Below are 24,848 nucleotides of genomic sequence, written 5' to 3'. Positions count from 1 at the left end.
CGCGTTGTTCAACGTGCAGCAAATATAATGCCACTCTTCTACCTATCGAAACTGATGGATAAATCGCAACTTGTTTAAATTTGCTACAGACTGCTACATCCCAATGAACCAAAATATTAATTCAAATGGACGTACATAAAGTAGTTCCCGGTATAAAAATTCAATCACCTTATTTTTGATTACACCTCGTATGTTTACATATAAACGTTAGCGCATCATTTGATGAGCTTTGTAATGTACCGACAGAAAAGGCACAAGCCTATTTCAGGTAGACAGTACGAAGCGTTAAGCGCCACTACGCGAGGCAAGTGGAGATAGGAGAATTTCATACCTTTTTGGAAGCATAATTAATTATTAAATATCACTAGCATGTTTATTATTTAATTATTAACGTTATAATTATTTAATGCCATATATGCATTCTCGCTAGTCAGTGTAGAGGAGTGATCGCTCTGAAATATGATACTTTATTTTTTTAACGGAATGCGAGAGGCTGGTAACTTCAGGCATTACAAAGTCTGAGGAGACCAATAGTTAACTACTTCACAATTTCAAAAAACAAATATATTAATAAACAGTTAATGAACTATACATTGAACTCTTTAAAACTTTTGATACCCAAAACTAATCAATCTCTGTACATAATACAACATGATATTACAATTTTATTATCTAATTACTAATAAATACATATCTAAATTGGTTGATGATGTAATATATATCCGTAAATTTATCTTCATTTTCGTCATCATATCAGGACTTATAACGTTCACTGCTAGAGATAAGGTTCCCTTATATATTTCCAATATGACTGCTTGATAGCGTTCTACATCCAACGACTTCCAACAACCTTAACTCCTCTGTCAATCTACAGTGCAGAAGTTCTACGCTGCGTTTGTCGGTCTATGGTTTTTCCGTTAAGCCTTAAAGCGGCCATCACTTCAACTATTAACTATATACGATAAACTACACATATAGTATGTAAAATAAAATTAGAGAGAAATTATGAAAATTATGTAAATTCTGCCAATAGGTTCGGTTTTTTTATATAACGACTTACTGACTCTCTAATTCCGAAGGTAAGTTTAATCCAAATAAAAAAAGTTTGGAAAAGAAATGAAGGAAGTCACATTTGTAAGAAGAAGGTAGTAAAATATTATTTGAAGATCTTGAAAGAAAGAAGAAGAAACTGCATACATAGGGTTAAGTAGAAAGGCGATGTGTTAGACATGTGCAAGAAATGAAGAGTAAGCAAAACTTTCTCCGCTCACGAAAGGATCACTCTATATGAGTCTATATCTCTATACGAATAACTTGTATTTTTGAAGGTTAAAAACGAATAAAATTCGGTTATCGACACGACGATCTAGTTTGTTGAGATATAAATAAAGGTCGATATAATATTCGTCAGCATAATATGAGATAGGGAGGACAAGGGACTAAACATTCATTTTTTATGTTTTAGTTCAAATGTATGTTAAAAACTCCTACACCGGGGCAATCTCAGTTCTTGTTTTTAAACACAACTCGTTACATTGAGACGGTTGCTACCAATAACCATTATCGGATTCGATGATATCATGTTCATTTCAGCCGAAAGAGGCACACTACAAGAAATAGCCTTCAAAGATCACCCCGATGACTAGGCTTATGTTGCCCACATCCGGCTTCCGAGATTTCCCACGACATTGCATAAATCGTAAGTACACCCAGTGGGCTTTCCCATGCCGCGTTTACCGACTGGTCCGAGAACGGCTTTCGGCTAAGTATTTTCGGCACCAACTATTACTATTCATTCTGAAAATAACATGAATGGCATTATAACGAAACGACCTTGAATTTAAAATAGGCTTGGCTTAGACCGTGTCAATAAAAAACAGTATTTTTTTCTTTTTCAATCCAAATCGTTAACAAATTATCTTACATAAATTGATAAAAATTGGAATAATTCGTCAACAGTATTCTGTTGTTTGAAAGAATCATAAAAGATTAATAATTTAATATTTCCATTTTAATATCATTGAACGTATAATGTAATTATGTCAGATTTTTAAAGTTAAAGATAAAATTAATTTCTTTTAAGAAATTGTGTTTTTTTTTTTAAACAAGGTTCTTAATTTATTTCATTTCAATATATTATATTTCATTATATTTGATTTATTTAAATAACACGAATCAATGTAAGATAATTCTTATAATCCGTCATTTATTTAGTCTCGCAACTTACAAACTGTAATTTTAACTGTATTGATTTCCAAATTGTTTAAAATACTGTTAATATAATAACTAGAAACACGTCTAAAATAATTATTAAAACATTATTAGGTCCGTAAAAAGCTCTCATCGCCAATGGTACCTATAAACTTGTCATAATTACACGTAGCTGGTTAGGATCACGTTAAAAAGGTAAAATTTAAAAAAAAAGAAATAAGTTTATATTTTAGTTTCGAACTATTTTTCGTTTGTAGAAATAATAGGACACATTTTGTAATTTAATTTTAAAAAATTAAAAACGCAAAACAAACCGCAAAAACTTCTACTGCAATGTTATTTACGTACAAGATAACAAAATGTAATCGAATAAAATCATACGTATGTACAAAAGTTTTAGAAAAAAAAATTCATATATAATATGAAAAAGTTTCTTCCACCTATTATTACAGGGTAGCAAAATAACTGTTGAGGAATAATAAATGAGGCATAGTTCTTAAAAAAGATATCTAATGCCCACAATTACTCAATATATAATTTGTTATATATTAGACCCCATAATATCTTATTATTGATTTAATATTCATGAATCTGAACTGTGAATTCACCCTGAATGTTAATGGATAGTGGTGAAAAATATGATTAGAATAATGTTGAAAAATATAAATACTTGTAGTATGTATTATACCTCCTTTGTAATATTTCTAATGGTGGGACACAAACTTCCTATTAGAGTGTTCGGGCTGTAATGCACCCGTCGGCTTTGCTCGCGATGTTTTCATTCACGGTAAATGAACAGACGTAATGTCTTATAACTCGAACAAAATGTACTTCTATACTTTCCATATAAACTTTACGGAATATATTTTATTTTTATTAATAACAAAAACGTAATTCGCGTCTATCTTGTCGTAATACATATTTAATGGTAATGGATCTTTTTTTGGGACTGAGGCCCTGCAACTCACATCTATTTATTTCGTTGAGAAATAGTGCTTGAGTAATATTTGTAGAACTATTCCTGGTTTAAAAAGGACTGTGGCATTATTCTGATTCAAAAAATTAACAGCTCCGAGTGACTCATTACAACGCAATGGTGATCGCGAAAGCTTTATGGTGCTGGTTGAATATTATGTTACAAAACGTAAATATAGCAATTTAGTTTGGTTTCACCTACCCATGCAATGTCTATCATATCTTCCCCTGTCTCACTCGGCAATGTATTTAATTTTTTTTGTTGTTTGTTTATGAAGAAATAATACTATTTTATTAAATATTAATTTCAAATGCTACGGTTTTAAAGGAGTACTCGATAACCTACTACTACTAAATCTGCTCACAAATTAGGTACAAAAAATTTAACAAGTGACAGCACTAGACGAGGTTCCGTCGAGGAGGCCTTCAAATCTAGTCGGTCTATGGTGCATCAACCTAAGCAATCTAAGAGATTCTGCAGCTTCCCAATCCAGTGAAGATTGAAGCGACGTCCCATATCTCAGATATAAAGTACAGAGATTTATTCCTATATACCAACAGATGACACTTTTTGTGAGTATAAGTGATGTAGCATAACGAAAAAGAAAATTGCGCTTGTCAAAAATTCAATCTGCTCTGTGACTTACGATGAAGTCACTTTTCTTATGCTACTACCTATTTCTTTTCATTAAAGCGAGATGGAAAGATTAAACCCTACTTATTTTTTTTCTCTTAGAGTAATCTCTCAACGAATGTGAAATCTGGATTTTTAATTTCAAGTTCTACATGGAAAGGCAATGACAGCAGGGCTAATACTGACTTTATTTTGACTTCATTTGTAATTAAAATTTTTTCCTATTTATTAACTTAATATTACGGTGAAATCGGCATCTGAGGTAAAGCTGCGAGAAGCCGTCATAGTAAGTGTAGACTCTGGGTTTGGCACTAATCGGTGTAACATTACTCCTGAAGATGTCCCGTGGAGGGGTGAAACACGTGTTGAGTGATTTAATGGTGATAGTTGTGTAATTCGCATTGTTTGCCGCATGCGCATTTATCAGCGGGCTGGAGGGCGGTGCACTTTATTGCACGACTACTACTGCATTAGCGGAAGTAGCTATATATTGGTCCTTTTCTTACTTATGATGAGATCCGTAGAGGAATCAAGGTCACTGACGTTACTCCAAGAATTGCTCTTCGTGCAAACAAAGACCATTGGAGACGAAAGGTTCTCGAAGCTCTAGTCTGTACTCGTGGCGTGGGAAAGCCTTCCACTAAATTTACTGACGACATAGCTAAGCTCTGGAGAATTCGTCGGATGCGGACAGCGCAAGACCGGTCATCTTGGTCATGGCGAGCTTAGGGGAGGCCTAAGCCTTGCTGTTGACGTCTATCAGCAGATATGATGATGATGATGAACCATTCTTTTTGCGCATCCGTAAAAAATATTTTAACCATATTTACAAAATACTTCATTGTGTCGCTGTTCGCAAAGAATGGACAAAAAGTTTGTTATTATTGTTTTTTTAAGATTAGTTCCTTCGTCCACGGCTGGAAGTATAAGCTTTTGCTGAAATGAATGCAAAGGCAGGCGGCCTCCCTAGTAACTGAATTCTAGTCTTCGCTAGCTCGTAAAGCGCGCCTTCGAACTGGAATATTTTTATTTATAAATAAGTCCGATTAAGCCTCCGATTTGCATCGGTAGTGGCTTCAGTAGCTGGAATTTATATCTTCCCGTACTTTACAGGTTATTTCTCAACAGACTGCAAACACTATTTTCGATTTTACTGGTGGCAAGACTTTCTTGCAACTATGTCCGCGTACTAAAATTAAATAATGTCGCATTCAGGTTTTAGGGTCTTGAAGCCAGGTCAGTTCCAAGGTTAGGGCGCCCCAGGCAAAAAAAATTTGGCGACCTTTCTTATAAGAACATGTATATACTGCAATTAAAAAAATATCAAAGAGTGACAAAAAGTCAAATATTCGCAGAATAATGGCAAAAAATATTTATTACAAAAACAGTACAATTATTATTTACTAACAAGTGATGCAGCGTACGAAATAGCATAACGAAAGTGACGTTTGACGTGGACGTTCAAGCGACGAAGGAGCGAAAAGTTTGATAAGTAAGTTATGCTATTCCTGTTGCATACGTGTGACTAATAAGATTTTTGTAATACTATTTGTCAACTTTGAGTACGGAGATAATGAGAAGTGTCATCGTCTCCTTATCCTATTAATTAAACAAGGGTGTCAAATCGAAAAGCTAACTTGATCCCAATAAAAAATGTTCATAACAACAAATTTGTTTATTTTGACTAGGACACTATATGTATATATATATATATATATATATACATATATATATATATATATATATATATATATATATGAGCCGTTTATTTTGAAAGTGGTATAAGTCACTTTTCAAAAAAATCAAGTTAATGGCAACACTAAATACATTGAAACGGTATCTTTTCATTTTAAAAAATTTTGCACTCAATAAGTTGAGAACTATTGAGATTTGTTCGAGAGAAGTTTTGGTAGTTAACGGTATAACGAACATGTTTATTTTTAAAGTGGCGTAAGTCGCTGTACTCGGGAAATTAATTATGGTGCTTAGAGTGAAAGAAATAGAAACATATGGTAAGTGTGTGTGAAGTATTGTTTTGAACTATTTTCAGTATTTTTAAAGAAGTTGTGATCATTGGACTTATTTTTATAAATGCGAAAGAATAGTGCAGTTTTGTAAATTATATTATAGTGACATTTAATATAGTACACATAATTAGCATTATTGCATTAATTTTACTTTTACAGGATGTTATCAGGCAGCGAATCAGGTAAAACATACTTATTGTAGTTATGGAACTTTGGATTTGTTACCAAAAAGAGGAAGGCCTAGGCGTTATTCACAAATAAAGATAGATCCGTTATACGCCGGATCTCGTCCTGTTTTTTCAGCAAAATACAAAGATCCGATGAACGCCTTGAAGAAATCAATCCTTCACAGCCTCAAATTATATCAAGAGAGAAAGAAAAAAATTTCTCATTTTTAGTTCACAGATCGACATTCTCTATGTCAAATAATATCATTTTGTAAATTAAAAATACTTTACGTAGCGATAGAAAAATATGAAGTTGTCAAATGTAAAGTACCACAGGGGCGAAACGGATAATTACCCGAGTAAAGAATTCGTTAAAAAAAAACTTTAAATAATACCTGTCCACCGTAGTAGCGTGGACTGTTAATCTTTCCATATTTATCACATAACGGGTTACAAGCTGAGTATCATGTAATAAGCCGTGCGCTAACTTTGACAGCAACGGATTTGGTTTATTAAAATTAAGGATATTAGTTTTATTTAGCAAAGCTAATATTTCTGTTACTGAAACAAAAAATAGCACGGTGTAAATAGTACATAAATTTCATGTATCTGAAATAAGACAGATTTCGTTTCGAAAAATAATTAAATATTAACTTGTCTAACAATAATAAATACGTAAATGGGCAAAATAAATTACATATTTCTTAAATTATAATATTACCTCTTCTAACAAAACATTAAAGTAAACGTTAAACAAACTCAACAAAAATCATCAAAAATTCTAATTAAAATCCGAAATAAGTATTCATCGCCTACCAATCCGTGTATACTTGAGACTATTAATGTTGGTGTTCTCTATAATTATCCCCGTCGTCCAATTAGCTTTTAATATTCCGAACCACAATATCAACCTCTCAGTACACCAGCAAATTCCCAGATTGTGCAACACATACAATCAATTTTATGCGGATACATCTGAGTTGGACATTTTTGGTAACTCTGGACGTCCTTTTATATACAGAATGCTTAAACAATTTTTTTATATTCATCCATTTTAATTTATTTTTAATTTCATATTTAAAACTAGGAAAAGGAAGACATAAGATATCTTGTGGAACTTTATTATATATGCGTACACTCAGACCCATGAAGGATATGTTAACTTTTTGAGACGAAATTTAGGCGTTACGAATTTATTTTAATTTCTTGTATTTATCAAGTATCTTTCAATATTTTTCATATAAGATTTTAAATTATAGCGCATGAATAATACGTTAGTAAATATGTAAAAATGTATATAATTAATTAACGTCCAAAAGATTGTACGTGTCTTGTTTTATTTTTATTTTGAGAACCGTTTAATATTGTTTTATGTTCTATTGAGTTGCTAGAAACTCGTTAAGATATAAGCTAGCATAATAATAGCCAGGCTGTGTACGCATACAATAGGTACATATTATAACGTAATTTTGTGTGTAGTTACATGAAACTAATGTCAACTTATAATATGTATTGCCGTTAGCGTGCCTATTTCAAATAAAGAATTCCCCACAACTCCCGTGTGTTACTTCACAACCACGCATGGTGCATGGAGAGGTGATCATCTCACATTAAATTAAGAAATAGAATAATAACGAACGCAGCTGCCAAGAATAAGGATTATTTAAAAATAAGAATATAGAATAAGAATCAAAAATCAAGAATAAGAATATAGGATTATTTAGAAATGGTTTGACACTAAAGCCTCTACTTAGTTATGTAATTCTTGGCCATGTTCATAATATTGGTGACTAAATGTGTCCGTTTGTATGCACTGTAGAAAAATGGTTTATTAAAATACAATCCACATTAACAAAAACTTTCTTACCGAATAATCAGACACGGTACACGGAAATGTGCGATAATCTTTAAAACGTATGCTGGTGAGATTTCATGAGATGTCACTGTCATCGTAAAGTATGTGTAATTAATAATTATGTATATAAACTCAGTAGCACAAGACATGTCATTATGGCGATCTTCGGGAAAAGCCTGCGCCTTGCAGTGGGCGTCTGTTGACTAACATGATTATGATCTAAACTCAGTCGAGCCCGAGACTAGTGTCAGGGACTTACGACCGTGTCGCGGCAGACACGTTCGCATACACGCTGTTTATATAAATAATATTTTATCATTGCTACTGCTGAAAAATGAGGGTATTGAAACCAGTACATACTATAACCAAAAAAGGTTGCCTAAAGAGCCAACTAACAATTTTGATAATTAATTTAGCAAGACATTATTCACTAAAGTAAAACCCTGATAAAACCTAATAAAACCTGATTAAACCTAATAAAACCTCCATAATCTTTAATGCAATTTTTTTTAAATAATATTCGCTTCTTTTGATATTATTTGTAAATAAATAGTTAATTTATGTACAAACATTCATATTTTAATAATATTAATAAGTGTAGATTTTAATAAGAACAATACGTATAAATAGAAATGTGTAATGTACTGTACATCTATTCAAAGCGCCAAAACAGATCCTGCACGGACGTAGTGCAAGAAGTTTAAAAATTTGAATGTGATGATTATCTTTTTGGTACATGTTTAATGAGTCGTTTCCACATAATTTTTACAGTTTCGTATATTTCTAAATTATTTAAAAATAGTTACCGTAATATTATATTGAATTTTTTGGAAGCGTTACGAAACTTACAGACTTGTATTTAAATTAAATTTTCATAACCAATTAAAAAACCTGGGTTTTTAAAAAAAATCTTCCGATCTTGTTGTCGATCACAGTTTTAAAATAGGTACCACTGAGGAGGCTTCAATACGAAAGACGAACTAAAAGTTTAAATGAGCTCTTATAGATATTCATAACAAGTTTTAATTATTTTGACGCGATGCTGAAAGCAGCAGCGCCACTTGACAAACTCGTCAGTTGTTAGACTGCCTTCAAAAAACAACCTCGTAAAATGACATGTTTTGAAACAAAATTTGAAATGCGCGCGAGATTTTGATGTATGGTTTAACCGTGAATTTGTGTGTTGTTCGTTTACTGTCAGCCAGTGATGTTTGCCCCTACTTACCTGGAGTTCACGTAGCCTCCATGTGTTAACAGGTGGTGGCAACAAGTCGCACAGCGCTCCACAGGTCGCGTGCGGTGGCGGCGGCGACTTGACGGCGACACGCGGACGGCACGCGTGGAACGCAAGCGCGACCATCTCCGCTCCCCCATCGATTTTCAATGGACGCCGCCTTAGGCGCGGTATTTACTAATGCAGAGAACTGCCGACTTCCCGTTCCTTAAATTTTGCTAATTCCAAAAACACGCATCTTCTATTTATCAATAAGACACAAGACGAAGGCACCTGTTAAGTTAGCCGTGAAATATAATATCGATATAGGAAGCCTCTCTTGATTGTACCTCACTTGAACCGCAGTTAACATTTTACATGACGTACTATAACTTCTTTGAAACACGCGCCGTAATAGGCTAAGGTTTAATCCAATAAGTTAGAATCGCGTGCATCATTTATAAATTTTCATTGTAGTTTCAGTTTCTTGATTTAAATTTTACCTTTTCATTTTATATCTATACAGCAAAGAAGTGTAAATATGAATTTGGTAAAATAGAAAAATGTCACGGAAAAACTATTATAAAATTTAAAACGATTACTTGTTACAGCTGTATTTAACCGAATATTGAATTTTCACAAACTACATGTCATCTAGTCTAAATAGTGTTAGTTGTAGTGGGAGAGTCAGATTCGTATTAACAATAATAAAAATCAATCTTCCGTAAGTTCTGACAAATTTCAGAAATTTTTGTACTACAAAGTGAAACGCATCTTAAAGAAATATATCGTTTTTACAATTACGTGTTTCACTCACGTCAGATAAAACAACAGGTGATTTAAAAAAAGCCATAAAATGATTATTAATAAAATAATTAGAATCATTAAAGTTTTAAAATATAAACTTTTAAAAATGTCACTGTCATTTTTGTTTAATGTCAAAAATTGACTACTTTGTTAGTAAATTTTTTTAATATAATTTTTACTTTAAAATATTTTATAAAGAAATGATACCTAGAAAACGTGCAAATGCATTTGGTTCCTGCGTAAAAAGATTCGGTAAAAATACTGGTCACCCAAACTTGGATCCGAGTGGTTTGTATATCACAAGACCCAAGGCTTGCGACCCTTGCCTTTATCATCCGCAGGACATAAATACAGCTTTTGATTTTAATAAACGAATTGTAAATAGAATAGATCCTTGGAAATATAAAAGTGATTTAGAAGACTGGTCTAAACATTTAGGCTATAGAAATCAGAAAATACTTGAACAAAAGAGATGGTATGATTCTCTACTAGGACCAGCTTGGCATACTTTACCGGAAACCAGCCAATACGAGGCTGCGTGTAAAAACGTTGGCTTCGGAAGAACACCGCGCTTCAAATCGCGTATCCCACAAATCCCAAACCCGGGTACATATTACAGAGCAGTTCCCTTCAAAGCACCGTACGGACCGCACTCCACTAAACAAACATTTGAAATGCAAGAACCTTGCAGGTTCAAAGACACTTCACCAAAATGGTCACTAGCACCAGACAGGTACAAAATTATAGACAAACAGAGCATGGAGGAAATACCGAAGAAAATTGTATCTGTAAGGGGCCCGTACGATTTATTTACCGGGCCGCGAGATGGAAGCACGATTAAAAACCATTTCAATACTTCTTTAAGATGTTCCGCTGCTACATGGCCAATTGCATTAAAAGGAAGTATGGAAACTTATAAGAAATCGCACTTTGGCCAAATGAATAAAAGCAATAGAGATCAACCATGTAGAAGTCGGAATACCCTTATCGACTTAGCAATGTGCCTCCGCAGACCGGAAGAACCGGGACCCGCGGACATAAACGTGGACAAAGCGAAAGTTTTTAAGAAAAACAAACACGGCTTCAACAGCAGTTACGACAAGCCACCGGGATATCGTAGAATTATTGTATGGCCAGGCGTAGGAAGATATGATCTAAAACGAGTCAGCAATATTAGCGGCCAAGGCCACCGCCACGTATTTCTAAGCAAACAAGGAAGGACTATCGGAGCTGTCCTCCCCCAGCCCATGAATACATTTTAAACGCGGCATCCATAATATATTTGTAATTTGTTATTAACCTCAGGCACGCAATACATTATTTCTTTGTAAAATAAAAAACATTTGTGTTGTATGGTTGATTTAATTGAAGAACAAATCTACGAACTTAATTCTCAACTTGGTTTGCCCAACTACAAACATCGCTAAAAACACAAAATTGGCTAAGAGTGGCCTGCTCCTCGACAGCGCAGATGTAGATTTGTTCTGGAATTATCTATTTCTTTATTACAATGTCCTTTGTTAGTGAATACAGTTTCTTTATATTTGCATTGTTTTATTACTGATAATTTCATAGTAACTTTAAATTGATAATTCAATAGCGCCTTAACTAATAGACCATTACGGTGTATAATCGTTACAATTATAAAAGACACTATTTACAAACTATCGCCACTATTTCAAAGTAAATTACTGAAGCGCTGCTGCTATGCGTAAAAGTATTTTCACATAGCAGAAATGGTTGCTAATAAATTTAACGCTCACAAGAAACATACTAAGCAGGTGTACTGCTACAATCTGAAGCGATACTTGCAATAAAAATTTAACGATCTTATTAGTGCTTAATCTTAAAAGTAAGTTTCCAACTCTGAATGGTATAACAACTTTTTTTAACGGCATCGATGTGAATATTGAGGCAAACAAAGAGCAGGCGGATTATTATCCAGCAACGTCGCGTATACTAATTTTTAAACTATATTACTTTATTAACAATCTGCTTTTAACAATCAATAAGGAGTTAACATTTATCTGAATTATAATTTCAACAAATGGGCTCATCTCATGTCGTCGCTTCAGTCTTCAGTGTTATGTACATTAACTGTTAACTAATATAGAACTTTAGAGCAGCGACTACCAGTTCTCTCCAACAACAAAACATTTGCAATAATTTCTGTTTATCAAAATCATTAGTAGAAAGGTCGCCATTTATATTTACAAAAGATCCCCTACACATGCAGTTATAATTGGGCCGTTTATTTTGAAAGTGGTGCTAGTCCATTTATTATGTTCTATGAAACGAAAAGGTTGACATATCTGTTAATTAAAAAATATCGACTTATATTACAATTACATATGTAATTTGGTTGTATACATTTGTTTTAAGCGTATTTTGCTAATTACAATTTTGAAAAATTAAATTTTACAATATACTTCACAATATACCCCTTTTTTTTACAAATAATGACGAGGAATAAAATAAAAGAAGTATTTCTAATTTTAGATGCCAATTACATTGGTAATTACAAGTTCTTGTCTGCATGTGGCAGCGTTTCTTATTATGCGTGATGCACTAGTAGCATATAAAGTAGTAAAGGCGTCAAATGTTTATTTTTCGTTAGAAATAGGCGTGGTACGGAGGCGTCCATGCGATTTTTTTACGTTTAGCAATCTTCCAGAACATGTAGGTATGATATTTTGTATAAAAATCGTGTTTACCTCGTCATTAGTTGTTGTAATTTTCGTGTTTAAGAAATATAATATCGCATGGGTCTGGGGATCTTAAAATAGCAATTTTCTGGAAATACTTCCACCAGAGTTCATAGTGCCCAAATTATTTCCGAGCCTCCTTCATTGAATTACACATTCAACAATACAGAAATACATTTTGCTTATTAAAATCACTAGTCTATGTTCTAGAACTGACCAAAATTTGCTTTATATTGTGCTTCGTTAAGACATGTTCTACACATTTCTTCCAGCAACTACAAATTTTCAATTCAAATCATGTTTCTATAATAAATTTTCCTATTTTTCAATAATACTTTTGTCTAATATTTCACTCAATTCCGTTTTTTAACATTATTTATTGTACACACAAGAATATATATATAAATAATTTCATAATAATAAACAAAAAAGTACAATGGGCGCTCTTATTAAACAAAGCAATCTCTTACAGACAACCATAATATGTAAACGGTACAAGTATAAATAATGGGTAGTTAACATGTACTAAACATACATAAACATAAATACATACATATATACATACATACATACAAACATACATACATATACATACATGTATACAAACATGCACACATAAACATCTGTTTTTTCTTTACGTATATTTTTCATATTGTTCAGCAGAAATTAAGTTTCCAGTAACAGTACGCTCGTCTGTTGACGATTCTACCTCTGTTAGAATTCTTCTCTTTTTACTTTTCGTTATTTTGTTTACATTCATCGGCTTTATTTGTGTGAATATATTATGTAAAACATATACTTTCAACGTATAACTAACCAGCAACTCTTAACATGTAGTGTGGCACGTAATATAAAACAAAACAAATAAAATAGGCTACTTAATCGGCAAGCACCTACTGAGCCACTACCTGTCAATGGACTTACACCACTTTCAAGTCTATGATTATGCAATTTTATTTACCAACCAATTTTCAAGTGTACCAAACATGAGAATTGTTTTAATAAACAAGACTAAATAATTATACATAAAAATTACATTAAGAATGAATTACGTTTTTTAAAAAAAATGTACTTACAAAATAAACGGTCCAATTTACAGTCAATGTCTTCATATTGGAGATGTTTTAAAGTAAAAATACATACATCGACAATATAAAAAAAAAATTTGAGACTCCCACTAAAAATCATTTATCAGTATTACAACTTCGCCACTGTTGTTTTTTGTTATTTTACAAAGTTTATACGTGTTCTGTAATAAAGTATATTAAATTATACCGTAATACGACGAATTAAAAAAACAACTAAACACAACTGGAAAGAGCTACAAGCAAGAAAATGTTTTACGTAACAAGTCGGAAAGAAAATTCTATCGCGATTAATATAAAAATTCGAGACTTTTTCAAAGATAATCTACGTTTAACTTTTGTATTCATCGATCTCTTTAAAAACGGTTTATTTTTATTAGGTTAATTTCAATGAGCGAGAGTTAACTCCTGTGTTATCAACACATCGACCTTTGTGTACCCAGCTTTTTCAAACAAGTCAAACTGTTTTGAGGTCAATTTAAAATTCTTCAGCTACGTTGTAACTTCTGATATAACGATCTTCATCCACTTAATCCGTAATTGTCGTCCATTTTATCCGTAACCAAGGGACCAGGGCCTGGTGATTTTAAACATGAAAATTCACAGTAGGAACTTGTTTAAAGAGTTTTTGTTCTTTGTGCTAATCTAACCGACGCTGCATCAGATCCATAGACGTCTCAATTTTTTCGTGGCTCGCTTTGTATTTATCTTATTTTATTTTTTAATTAATTTTGGAAGAAATGTTTTAATATGTATAAAATTTTGTACAATATTCATGCAGCTTGACAGATAAAAAAAGAAGAATTGATGAACACAAAATTTTACATTTCTTTTTAAAAAATAAGCTTTTTTATGATTTGTTACAAATTTAGCTATATGCTATTTGCGAAAAACTTTCTCTCCAACCCGATATTTAAACTTTGATTTAGAACTAACCTGATCCATTATATTTTGCTCAAGTAAACATCTTTTATACTTATATCAATGCTTATGTTTATCGTAAATTAGTTCTTAAGATTAAAGAGTTTAATATTTACTAGAAAAATAAATCTATTGACTTTATTTCCTTTAACTTTCATAACCTACCTAGACATTCATATAATAACTATCAGATTTGTATTTATATTACACAAATAAAACTTTTTTCTCGGATTAAATAATTTCGATCACTCAATAGTTGCAATTAAAAAAAAAACAATATTCATTGTATTTGTAAATTTTTATGGCTAAACAGTTGTACAAAAATAATGATATTTTAAGAAATACAGCTGATTTCATAAGATACATTATATATATGACAAATTACACAAAATATGTACAAAACATTAAGGTAGACAAGTTATTAATGTAAAATTAAATGTAAAATTTAATACAAAAAATTAAATGTTAAAACCTATACCAAATCCTTACATTATTTCTTCTTCGTTCAACAAGTTTAGAATAACGTATAGAGAATTGCAAATTTTTTTTGTGGATAAATAACTATAATTTAAAGAAAACAACTGTATTTGTTATTCATAAAGAGCAGACAAATTTGATTTATTTTACATGTTGATGTATAAAAGAATAAAAAATTGGCTACATGTTATTGAATAATTAGCTAGTTTAAACAAATGCGTAAATTGTAAAAAATGAACTCACAATTTTAAAAAAAAGCCAATGAATTGTCTTTGTAATTCATTTAAGGCAGACTATTATGAAGAAATAATAAAACTCTTTACAAATCAGTCAACTATATCAAAAGTCTTTCTATTTAGACTTAACTTCACAAGTGTATAAGAATAACAAAGCATTTACATAGTCAAATTTCATATAGGAATTTAAAATGAACATGTCAAAAAGCAGCAGTCTAGTTTTAAGAGAAATTTTTAATTCATTTCATGGGAACAAAATGTGAAAAATTACATACTATTTTTCATTTTAAATTCATAGAAATAAACATAATAAGCTTCAATAACATCCCTCACTTATTCCAAGAATTATTTGAAAAAAGTAGTCACTCTTCTTTTATAGGAAATTTTAATGTGTGAATACACACTGCTTTCGGTGGCATATCTCTAACCCTAGGTCATAGATCCTATCCTTGTGTCAATATATTTTAAAGAACATTGATTTCCTCATACCACCTTGTGCTACAATCCACTGCCCCATCTTTTCTTTATAACACCTTACATAAGTGAGCGATATTACATAACTATTTGGTACATACACATACAATAATACCTAAATCACTTATTATAGGACACTTACAGTTTTTCACCACCATTACATTATATTTTATTATTTTGTATCACATAGATTTATTTGTTTCATCGTTGTGTTGTTCTGCGCACTGCTTTCCTTACACGTCTCACTGTGCTATGAGAACTCCCCATGCTGAATTGTGGTGTGCTTTGATTGGAGCCAAAGTTATATACAGAGCTCTGGAATGGTTGTGATGATTGCTAAAAAATAAAATTTGTATAATAATACTAGATATTTAAGTCTTGTAACAGTCTTTAAATGATAAAAAAAATCATAATCTAAGATTTCTGTAAAAGATGTTATTAAGAAGAGATAAGGACAATGGTATTGATCTAAGTTAGTTCATTAATGTAAGAATTTAGCAACATAACTAAATGTTTTCTGAATTTTACATTAACAGAAATGAGGCCAGTTTAATGAATTTGGATATTAAATATATAATATTATCCAAATTATGTGTTTTCTGAACGAAAGAATGTGTTTAAATAAGCAGTTTACAGATAGATTTTATAATAGTAGCTAAGATGAGGACAACATGAACAAGAAAAATGATAACCTAAAATTTCTAAAAATCATTTTATAACTTGCAAGTGGTCAAGTGTTACAGTACATTTTATAGTCTGAAAAATATGGTACATTGTGTTCCATAACATGTCTGAAAATTATAGACAGCCTAGATCTAGTACAGATTCAAAAATTTTATTTTGTTTCTGTTATTATTTGTTGAAAACACTTTGAAAAGAGCCCTTAATAATTTGATTACACAGATGTGTAAATCTTTTACAATACCTAAACAAGAAAATGCTTAATTCAAGTTGGTACTCAACTTAGAAAACAATTCAAAAATAGTATTTAAGAGTGACTTACCTGTCCAAAACCAAAAACACCCCCAGTGTTGTGTTGTTGGGTGCCAAAATTGAAACTTGGAGTGGGCACGGGATTTTGCGATATTGTTTCAAATGAAGGCACTGGGGTAGGATTCACAACATTAAAGTTATTAGCCGCTGACATGTTATTATTTCCAAACACACCACCAGTGGGAGCAGGAGTGCTGGTTGATTGTGGATTCCCAAACATATTTGTAGCTGAAGGATTTTGTGGTGAATTTGTAAACATTGATGGAACATTGGAAATTTGATTTTGTAATGAAAATACATTTGATGTATTGGATCCAAAAATGGAACCTGTATTATTGGCATCAAAAGCTGATGGCATTCCAAAAGTGAATGTTGGAGCTTGCTGCAAAGAATTAGTAGTTGTGTTTGACACAAAAAAATTTCCAGTGCTATTTGCATTAGACCACATATTTTGCTTTTGTGCAGGTTCGCCGAAAATCGCTCTTGTAGGAGGTCCTGATGTACTCGATGTTTTAATACCTTTCGATGCACCCAAGGAATTATTTTCAGATACACCTAACGTATTTCCAGTAGATAGCCCATTATTTCCAGGCAGATTGTTACTGATTAAAGGATTCCCACCAGTTAAATTACCTAATGTGTTTCCAGGCAAAGCTAAACTATTTCCAGCTGTATTAGCAGGTATAAGTGTAAACTTATTTGTGGTATTTAGTTCGTCAGAACTTGCAGTTTGCCCAAATGCAGCACTAAATATTTGAGGGCCTTCAGATTTCTTTATGTTCCCAAAACTAAAATTGAATTGTGGTTTTTCAGTTTGAGACAATGAACTCATTCCATTATTACCAAAATTAAACATCTTTGTTGATGCCGATAATGATGTCGTACTTTCTGTAGAAGCAGATGTTGCAGGTATTTGAAACATTGGTATTGGATCAATCTTCTGGAATAGTGTATTTGATGAGGAAGATGGATTTACACTAGAATTTTTAAAAAATGGTGATGTTTTATTTGCAGAAGTTGGTATTAAAGAGTTGATAGCTGTGGATGCATTTTCCCCAGTTACAGGTGAAGTATTAAACATATCGGAAACCAGTTTTATGTCAGTTTGAGGAAAAGTAAAGGTGTTTGGCTTATTTGCTTCATCGCTTGTAGTTGTCTGAGTTATTAATCCTTTAAATGGTAAATTTTTGTCTGTCATCATTGTTTCCTGGCTTATGTTTGCTGATACTGGCTGCAGTGGCTTTTGAGCTATCACTGAAGGTAGAGGTGATATAAAGGTGCTATTTTTTGGAACATCATCAGAATTTAATGCCTGTTGCTCCAGAGCTTGAAGTTTTAATTCCACAGATGGAACTTCTTGGGGCTTCTCATGTGAAATTTTTGCTGTCTCTTGTACCTTTGAACTACACTCTAATAAAGCAGAACCTGAAGATGCATCTTGAGTTATTTGAGTAGGAATACCAAAATTAAAATTTAACTTTTGTACTGTAGACTCTTTTTCTAAATTGTCTCCAATTAAATTTGGTTTTTTGTCTTCAGTTTTGTTTACTGGTATTCCAAAATTGAAAGTTGTTTTGGCTAAAGTATTATTGTTAGTCTCGCATTCCTCATTGACAGTCATTTTTTCAGCCTCCTTTTCTTTATTAGAATCTTTACACTGATCCTCAGGATCAATTCCAAATTTAAAACTGTTAGCATTTGCACTGAAAGTAAAGTTTTTAAATTTGTTTTCTTCTTTGTTACGTCTTTCTGCCCCACAACAGATACATTTAGACTTATCATTTTCATTATTAACCAAACAAAATGGGCATTGCCATTTATTTGTTTGAGCATCAACAATGTTTTTGAAAGTATTGTCTGATATTTTAAAAGATGATGACGATGTCAAATCAGTTGCAGGTGATGACGTTAATTTGCTGCTAAGTTTGGAATCCGGTTTAACTCCACCACATGCAATACATTTATTTACGCTACTTTTATTCTTGATCCAACAATCTGCACATTTCCATTCTAGTTCATTTTCTTTTGATTTATTTTCCGTACCTAAATGCTTTGGATTTTTAGCTCCACAACAGACACATTTTTCAGCTTTTTGGTCATTACTAACCCAACAGTCGCTGCATTTCCAATTTTCAGATGATGCCATAGAAAGCAACTTGTTGCTGTTATTTTTTTGTGCTTCTTCACATTTGGAACACAAATTACTATTTTTAATAAGATTTGTTTCACTATTGCAATTAGAACAATTGTTGGTAGTTTTATTTTGATCTGTTGGCTTTTTAGCTGAACAACAAACACAATTAGATGTATCAGCCTTATTATTTACCCAACAATCAGAACATTTCCATTCCTTGGGTATTTCTGTAAAAGCTTTAGTGTCACTTTTTGTAGTTGAATTTGAATTGAGAATAGCAGTTTGACTCTTTGCTTTGTTTTCTTTAATTTCTTCATTATGTTGCTGTGGTTTGTCAAACATAAATTTGGGTATTGTTAAACTCAATGTAGTATCTTTAGATACTGCAACAGGTGTTGAAAATTTAAAAGTATCAGTATCTGCTGTTGATTTAGGTTCACATACTTTTTGCTCTTTTGTGTCCAAATTATCTATTTCTTTAACACCCAGAGGTGCAATAGGTATGTTATTACTAGCAGACTTTGATGATTCAAAACTTTTTGGGGCACTTAAATTAAATTTAGGCATATTATTTGGGTCAATTTCTAAAACTGCAGTAGGTAATTCAATTGGTTCAATAGGTTCACAGTTTGCTTCGAGCTTAGTTTTTTCTTTATTTTTAGTAATTTTTGATGTGTAATTCTTAACACTGCCTGTTGCTGATAAACTACTGAAAAATAAAAACATAAAACAGTTATTGTTACCACCATACCAACATACATAAAATTTTAGTTACATAATTGAAAATAATTAAATATATCACTTTAAATTATATCCTAAATATTTAATTCCAGTAAAAATCTTATCATGAAAAGTAGTATTTTAATTAACTTATACTAAAGTGGATTGCAACAGCTATAAGAGCACATATTATAAAAAAATATAATTGGTCAGCCTTCTTGTGTCTTACCTTTCTGTTTTGGGTTTCGGATAATATGGATAGCTAGATGTACTGCTGTGAGATGCGATGAGTTGCCGTGCAGTTTTGGTTGTATCCATCAAACGTGACTTCCTTTTCAAAGTCAAAATTGATGCTATACTGGGCACATGAAGTTCTTGTGTCATGTATGCTAAATATAATAAAACATTAATATGGTTAGGCTTAATTAATCAAATATAATAAATGTAATGTTTGTTCTGGTACCTACAGTTGGCATCACTGTTAGATTGGTTTCTTGGGGTTATATACTGTGATATTCTTCTGGCTTCAGACAAGGGTGATGGGTAGTGTTCTAATAAATCCATAATTTCCTTAGTAGACTGGCTCATAATATTTACATCAGAATTGTTGTGTTGGTTAATTACAGTTGTTTTGAATAATCTTGTATTGGCTTGATTCATGTAACGTGCGGCTGCTCCTCCATATGTTGTTTTCCCAGAATAGAATGGTGAGGCTAACAAGCTTGGCTTAAAATCTTGGCTATTATCTTTTCTCAAACTTGTATCTCTTTTATCTGGAACATGCAAATCCAATAAACACTGTTATTTTTAACTAAAATGACAAAAAAATTGTATGTTATTAAGAAAAGTGATAAACTTTTGAAGATTCACTTGAAGATACTGGTTTTCATGTGAATATATATTTTTACTTGTCACTAAATAACTTATTGAAACTTGACATAAAAATATTATGTAACCATCAGGCAAGGAATCCATTTCTTCCTTTTGTAGTAAAATTCATCACATGTTAGTAGTGTTTCACTTCATGGGATTTATTATGTAAAGGAAATAAGTGCAACATTATGTCCATCTAAATATGATAGAGATCCTTTGAGAAACAATTAGATTTCTAGGTAAGTGCATGTAATCAAAACAGACTATCATTGATTAACAACAGTAAAGTAAAGTGCTTCTCTATTTGATCATATTAGTATTCTTACCTTTTTTTGGAGTGTCATTACTAAGCATATCAAATAATGATTTCCGTTTTTTTGACACCGACGAAGTTGTATATGAGAGAGAATACTGTGATTTGTAAGTTGTATTCATGTAGTCATGTACAATTTTATCATTAGGTACTTCTTTTATAACAGACTGTATAGGAGTACAAAGATAATTTGTCTCTCTTTTGAAACTATTTTTGTTTGAAGGAGATTGAGTAGTAACAGGTGTTTCAGAGGAATCAACAGTTGAGGTTGAGTAATTTACCTAAAAATAACAATATTAAGTCAAGTTACAAACTATGCTAATTTGAATCAATTTGTTAATCATGTTCAAAATAATAGGTTTAATAACTGAAATTCTTACATCTGGTTGCCCAAAGTGATTTGACTTCCCTGCTACATTATAACACATGCGCTTTGATGGAGGTGGAACTACTTCTAAACTACTTTCTGCAGTTTCTTCTTCTGAAGAGGAATCTGTTCCATCTGCTCTTTGAGATGAACCATTAGCATTTGAGCTAGTAGGAGAACTAAACCATTTAGCCAATGAAGGCAAATAATATGATACCGCGTTTGACACATTCTGGACAAAAGACTGAAAAATAAAAGTATCAATATTTAAATATCTAAAAAAATTATTGCCCACATGCTCACTTTTTAAAATGATGTCTACACAAAGCACAAAACCTATACTCAAGAACATAAATGTCTAAACAAAAATAATGTTTTGCTTTAAAAACAATGAGTTTGTGTTCAATAATAAAAACATCTATTACTTCATATGTACATAAATTAGACCAGCAATGTTTAGCTGGCCAATTTCTAAACAATATGTAGAGTCCGGGGAGCAGGACACAAATTCTCTCTAACCTATTTATACTCCCATTAATTATTGAGACAACTAAACTTCTTAAACAATTCTTCTTGATAGAAATGGAGAAGCTAAGTAGTTGCTATGTGATGATTTTAACATTGTGAACTAATATGTAATAAATGTTCAATCATCTTTCATAAAAATTTCCAGCGTTCTACCATTTCCTGGACAATCAGTGCAGATTATCTTATCTATGATTAACAATTTTGGGAAATTTTGAAAAAATATCATAAAGGTTAAAAAATATCATTAAACAAAACTCAATTTAATTCTGCACATATGCAGAAAATATTTAAAGAAATTTTTGTACTAAGGTAGTAAAGCATTACATATGAAATGTTTTAATAAATTTAGCACAGGCCAGAATTATGAAAAATGACAATTTTTTTTACAATTTAAAGAATAGGAGCTAAATCTTTTAATTCTGCATAAATTTTTGACTTGACATTAAATAAATCACTAATATGCTCTGGAAATCATTACTTTGCTATGTAAAGCTACATTAATTAATTTTGTAAACATCTTTGATCGCCAGCATTTAATAATAAATATCAACAATAATTTAAATAAATACAAATATTCGCTATACTGAATTATAAGGCATGAGAAATCTTATAAAACTCTATTCATTCAATGTTCCTTACTGTGAACAAGAGGCAAACGGAAGAATTCGAAAAGGATCCAATAACAAATTTAAATTATCAAGCAATAAGTCCAGTTTACAGTACATTTTCCAAAAAAAAATCATTTTCCGCCAGCTGTTTAAAACGTATATATATACAAAAAATAAATAAACTAAATTTAATAAAATATTTAAAGTTAAAGTAAAATGCTGTTAAAATGTCATTTGAAAAAACAATTTCAAAATTTCTGATATTGGCTTTCCCCGAGTATTAACACAATAGCATAATAATATTAGTCGACTCTAAAAATCTAATTTCTTTATAAGTTTAAAACGTTACATCCTAAAAATTTAATTTTATGCCTTATTTGCAAAGCGACAAACACCAAAAGATATACAAAAAAGAACTCGGCATGAGTCCATTCAAAGGCTTATCCAAGAAATAGCGCACAAAGCGGGAATCTAGTTAAAACTTACATTACTGGTCTCCTGGAGCGAACGTAAACGTTTCTTTCTATTTTTTGGAGTTGCATTGTCCATATTTTCAAATTTTAATCGCTATTAAGAAGACGTACACACGATGTCGTTAGTCTTGAACAAAATTTCAGTTAAATAAATCTACAATAGCAAAAACGTGACCAACATGGCGCCTATAAGACGTCAGAACACTCAGGAAAGAAGACATGTGAAACATTGTAATAAATAACATATTTGATAAATCATGTTAAATAATGTATAAAAATTAAAATAAGTAGATTTCTTCCATTAACGTACAATTATACACTTTATTATAAAAATAGTATTGAAATGACTCAGTATAAAAACATATTGATTGTGTTGCTATTATAGTTTATTTTATCGATTATGTACTAACATGAAATGTCCAAAAAATTTGCAAATTATTACTATACGGCGTAATTATACTTCATAAGAGACTTGACCTGATCATTAATCGACTTAACTATTGATTGTCCTTAATTTTGTTGTAATACATATTATAACTTAAGCAGTGTAAAAATATTCTTATTGCAGAAAATTCATATTTTTTAATAAAATTGATAAATCACTCTTAATCATTAATTCTCATACGTTAACAATATAAAGAATTGCTAAATATACGAGAAATACTTACGAACAATTTAAAACCAATAAAAAACGTATGATGTAACTAAGATTAAAATTATTTTGATAGTTTCAGTGAATAAGCGTCGTATTTTCTACATATTTCTAACTACAACTTTATAACTCCAGTTTCGAGATTATCTCTTTAATTTAATATTATAATAAAGTGTACATCAAACATTTTTCGTCATTGCTAGATTTATTCTCAGGTGTCTTTGGATAAAGTAATTATCTGATGATAACCGACTTAAATAAACGGTTTTTTTTGTTAATAATGTTAGAGGGTTACAACACTATTTCAACTAACAGCAATTTTTCTTTCCAAACTAATTTAAATTAGATAATAGAATAAATCCGTTTACGGTGTCTTTTATTATAAATACTGTTAGTAATGCTAGGTTACAATAGCGTTGGTATTCCCGATAAATCATGGCAGCCTCCAGTGGCCGTAATAGAAACTTCGTAAGTAACGATTTAAAAATATCAAAAGAAATAGACATATATTTCATGAATAAATATAATTATTTTTTTCAGAATGGGCACAATTATAATTGAAATGTATTGGAAGCATTCTCCTTTAACATGCAAAAACTTCATGGAATTAGTCCGAAGAGGTTATTACAATAACACAAAATTTCATAGAGTTATTAGAGATTTTATGGTCCAAGGTGGTGATCCTACAGGCACTGGAAAAGGAGGACAGTCAATTTATGGACCAACATTTAATGATGAAATCACCTCTGATTTGAAACATACTGGAGCTGGTATATTATCAATGGCAAATGCTGGTCCAAATACTAATGGCTCACAGTTTTTTATTACCTTAGCCCCAACTCAATGGTTGGATGGAAAACATACTATTTTTGGAAGAGTGCAGAGTGGTATGCCTGTGGTGAAGAGGATTGGTTTAGTGGAATGTGATAAAGATGACTGCCCAGTTGATGATGTAAAGATTGAAAGGGCATATATTCCAAAGTAAATGATAAAAACTAGATATTAATTGGTATTCAATAAAGCTTTATGTTTACACAAACAATTATTTTTGATGGTCCTTGCGACGCTACCTTTAGCAAAGCTACTGTGTAATTTAATAGTACTTAATAATAATAATATAGTGCACATTAGTTTTACATTAATTTACTGGATTTGCTTCAGCACCATTATTATTTGTTAGAGTACTTTAAGCGACAAAATAATAAATGTTATAAACTTTGAAAAGCCTGTTACCCATAAAATTACTGATCTAGAAGGGGCTACCATCTTTTCTATAAAGGTGTAGAGATGACATTACATGGAATTTGCATAGTTCAAGAATTTGTGGTGTTAAATGCTAATTGTTTTTACCTCCTTTAGAAAAAAATTAAAACCTTACCATCATCATCTAATAAATTATA

The 24,848-nt window shown here is 31.4% G+C and overlaps 3 protein-coding genes across 4 annotated transcripts; 2 read left to right on the top strand and 1 right to left on the bottom strand.

The window, feature by feature from the left end:
* The first annotated feature begins 10,089 nt into the window (after positions 1–10,089).
* LOC137921697 (uncharacterized) lies at positions 10,090–11,151 on the top strand. The gene has a single exon (XM_068764512.1). It carries the CDS (start codon positions 10,090–10,092, stop codon positions 11,149–11,151), a length of 1,062 nt encoding a protein of 353 aa, XP_068620613.1.
* A 3,954-nt stretch (positions 11,152–15,105) lies between these two features.
* Positions 15,106–22,991, bottom strand: Nup153 (Nucleoporin 153kD). Of its 2 annotated transcripts, none has more exons than XM_068762303.1 (7): positions 22,810–22,991; positions 21,201–21,431; positions 20,834–21,101; positions 20,102–20,407; positions 19,864–20,023; positions 16,791–19,623; positions 15,106–16,123 (listed from the first exon to the last, which is right to left on the bottom strand). In XM_068762303.1, the coding sequence occupies exons 1-7, from the start codon at positions 22,870–22,872 to the stop codon at positions 15,989–15,991; spliced, it is 3,996 nt and encodes a 1,331-aa protein (XP_068618404.1). In that variant the 5' UTR covers positions 22,873–22,991; the 3' UTR covers positions 15,106–15,988. The 2 variants fall into 2 exon arrangements, with proteins under 2 accessions (XP_068618404.1, XP_068618412.1); XM_068762311.1 differs by having other exon boundaries at positions 16,791–19,620.
* Positions 22,992–23,720: 729 nt separating this feature from the next.
* Cypl (peptidyl-prolyl cis-trans isomerase-like 1 Cypl) lies at positions 23,721–24,463 on the top strand. Its single transcript, XM_068762278.1, has 2 exons — positions 23,721–23,916; positions 23,989–24,463. Exons 1-2 carry the CDS (start codon positions 23,846–23,848, stop codon positions 24,431–24,433), a joined length of 516 nt encoding a protein of 171 aa, XP_068618379.1. The 5' UTR covers positions 23,721–23,845; the 3' UTR covers positions 24,434–24,463.
* Positions 24,464–24,848: the final 385 nt, after the last annotated feature.

The sequence above is a fragment of the Battus philenor genome, unplaced genomic scaffold (assembly GCF_028537555.1).
Source record: "Battus philenor isolate CCGP_79_NKW_IND1 unplaced genomic scaffold, ilBatPhil1.0.hap1 SCAF_1, whole genome shotgun sequence".
Lineage (NCBI taxonomy): Eukaryota > Metazoa > Arthropoda > Insecta > Lepidoptera > Papilionidae > Battus > Battus philenor.
This window is presented reverse-complemented; position numbering and strand designations above follow the sequence as displayed.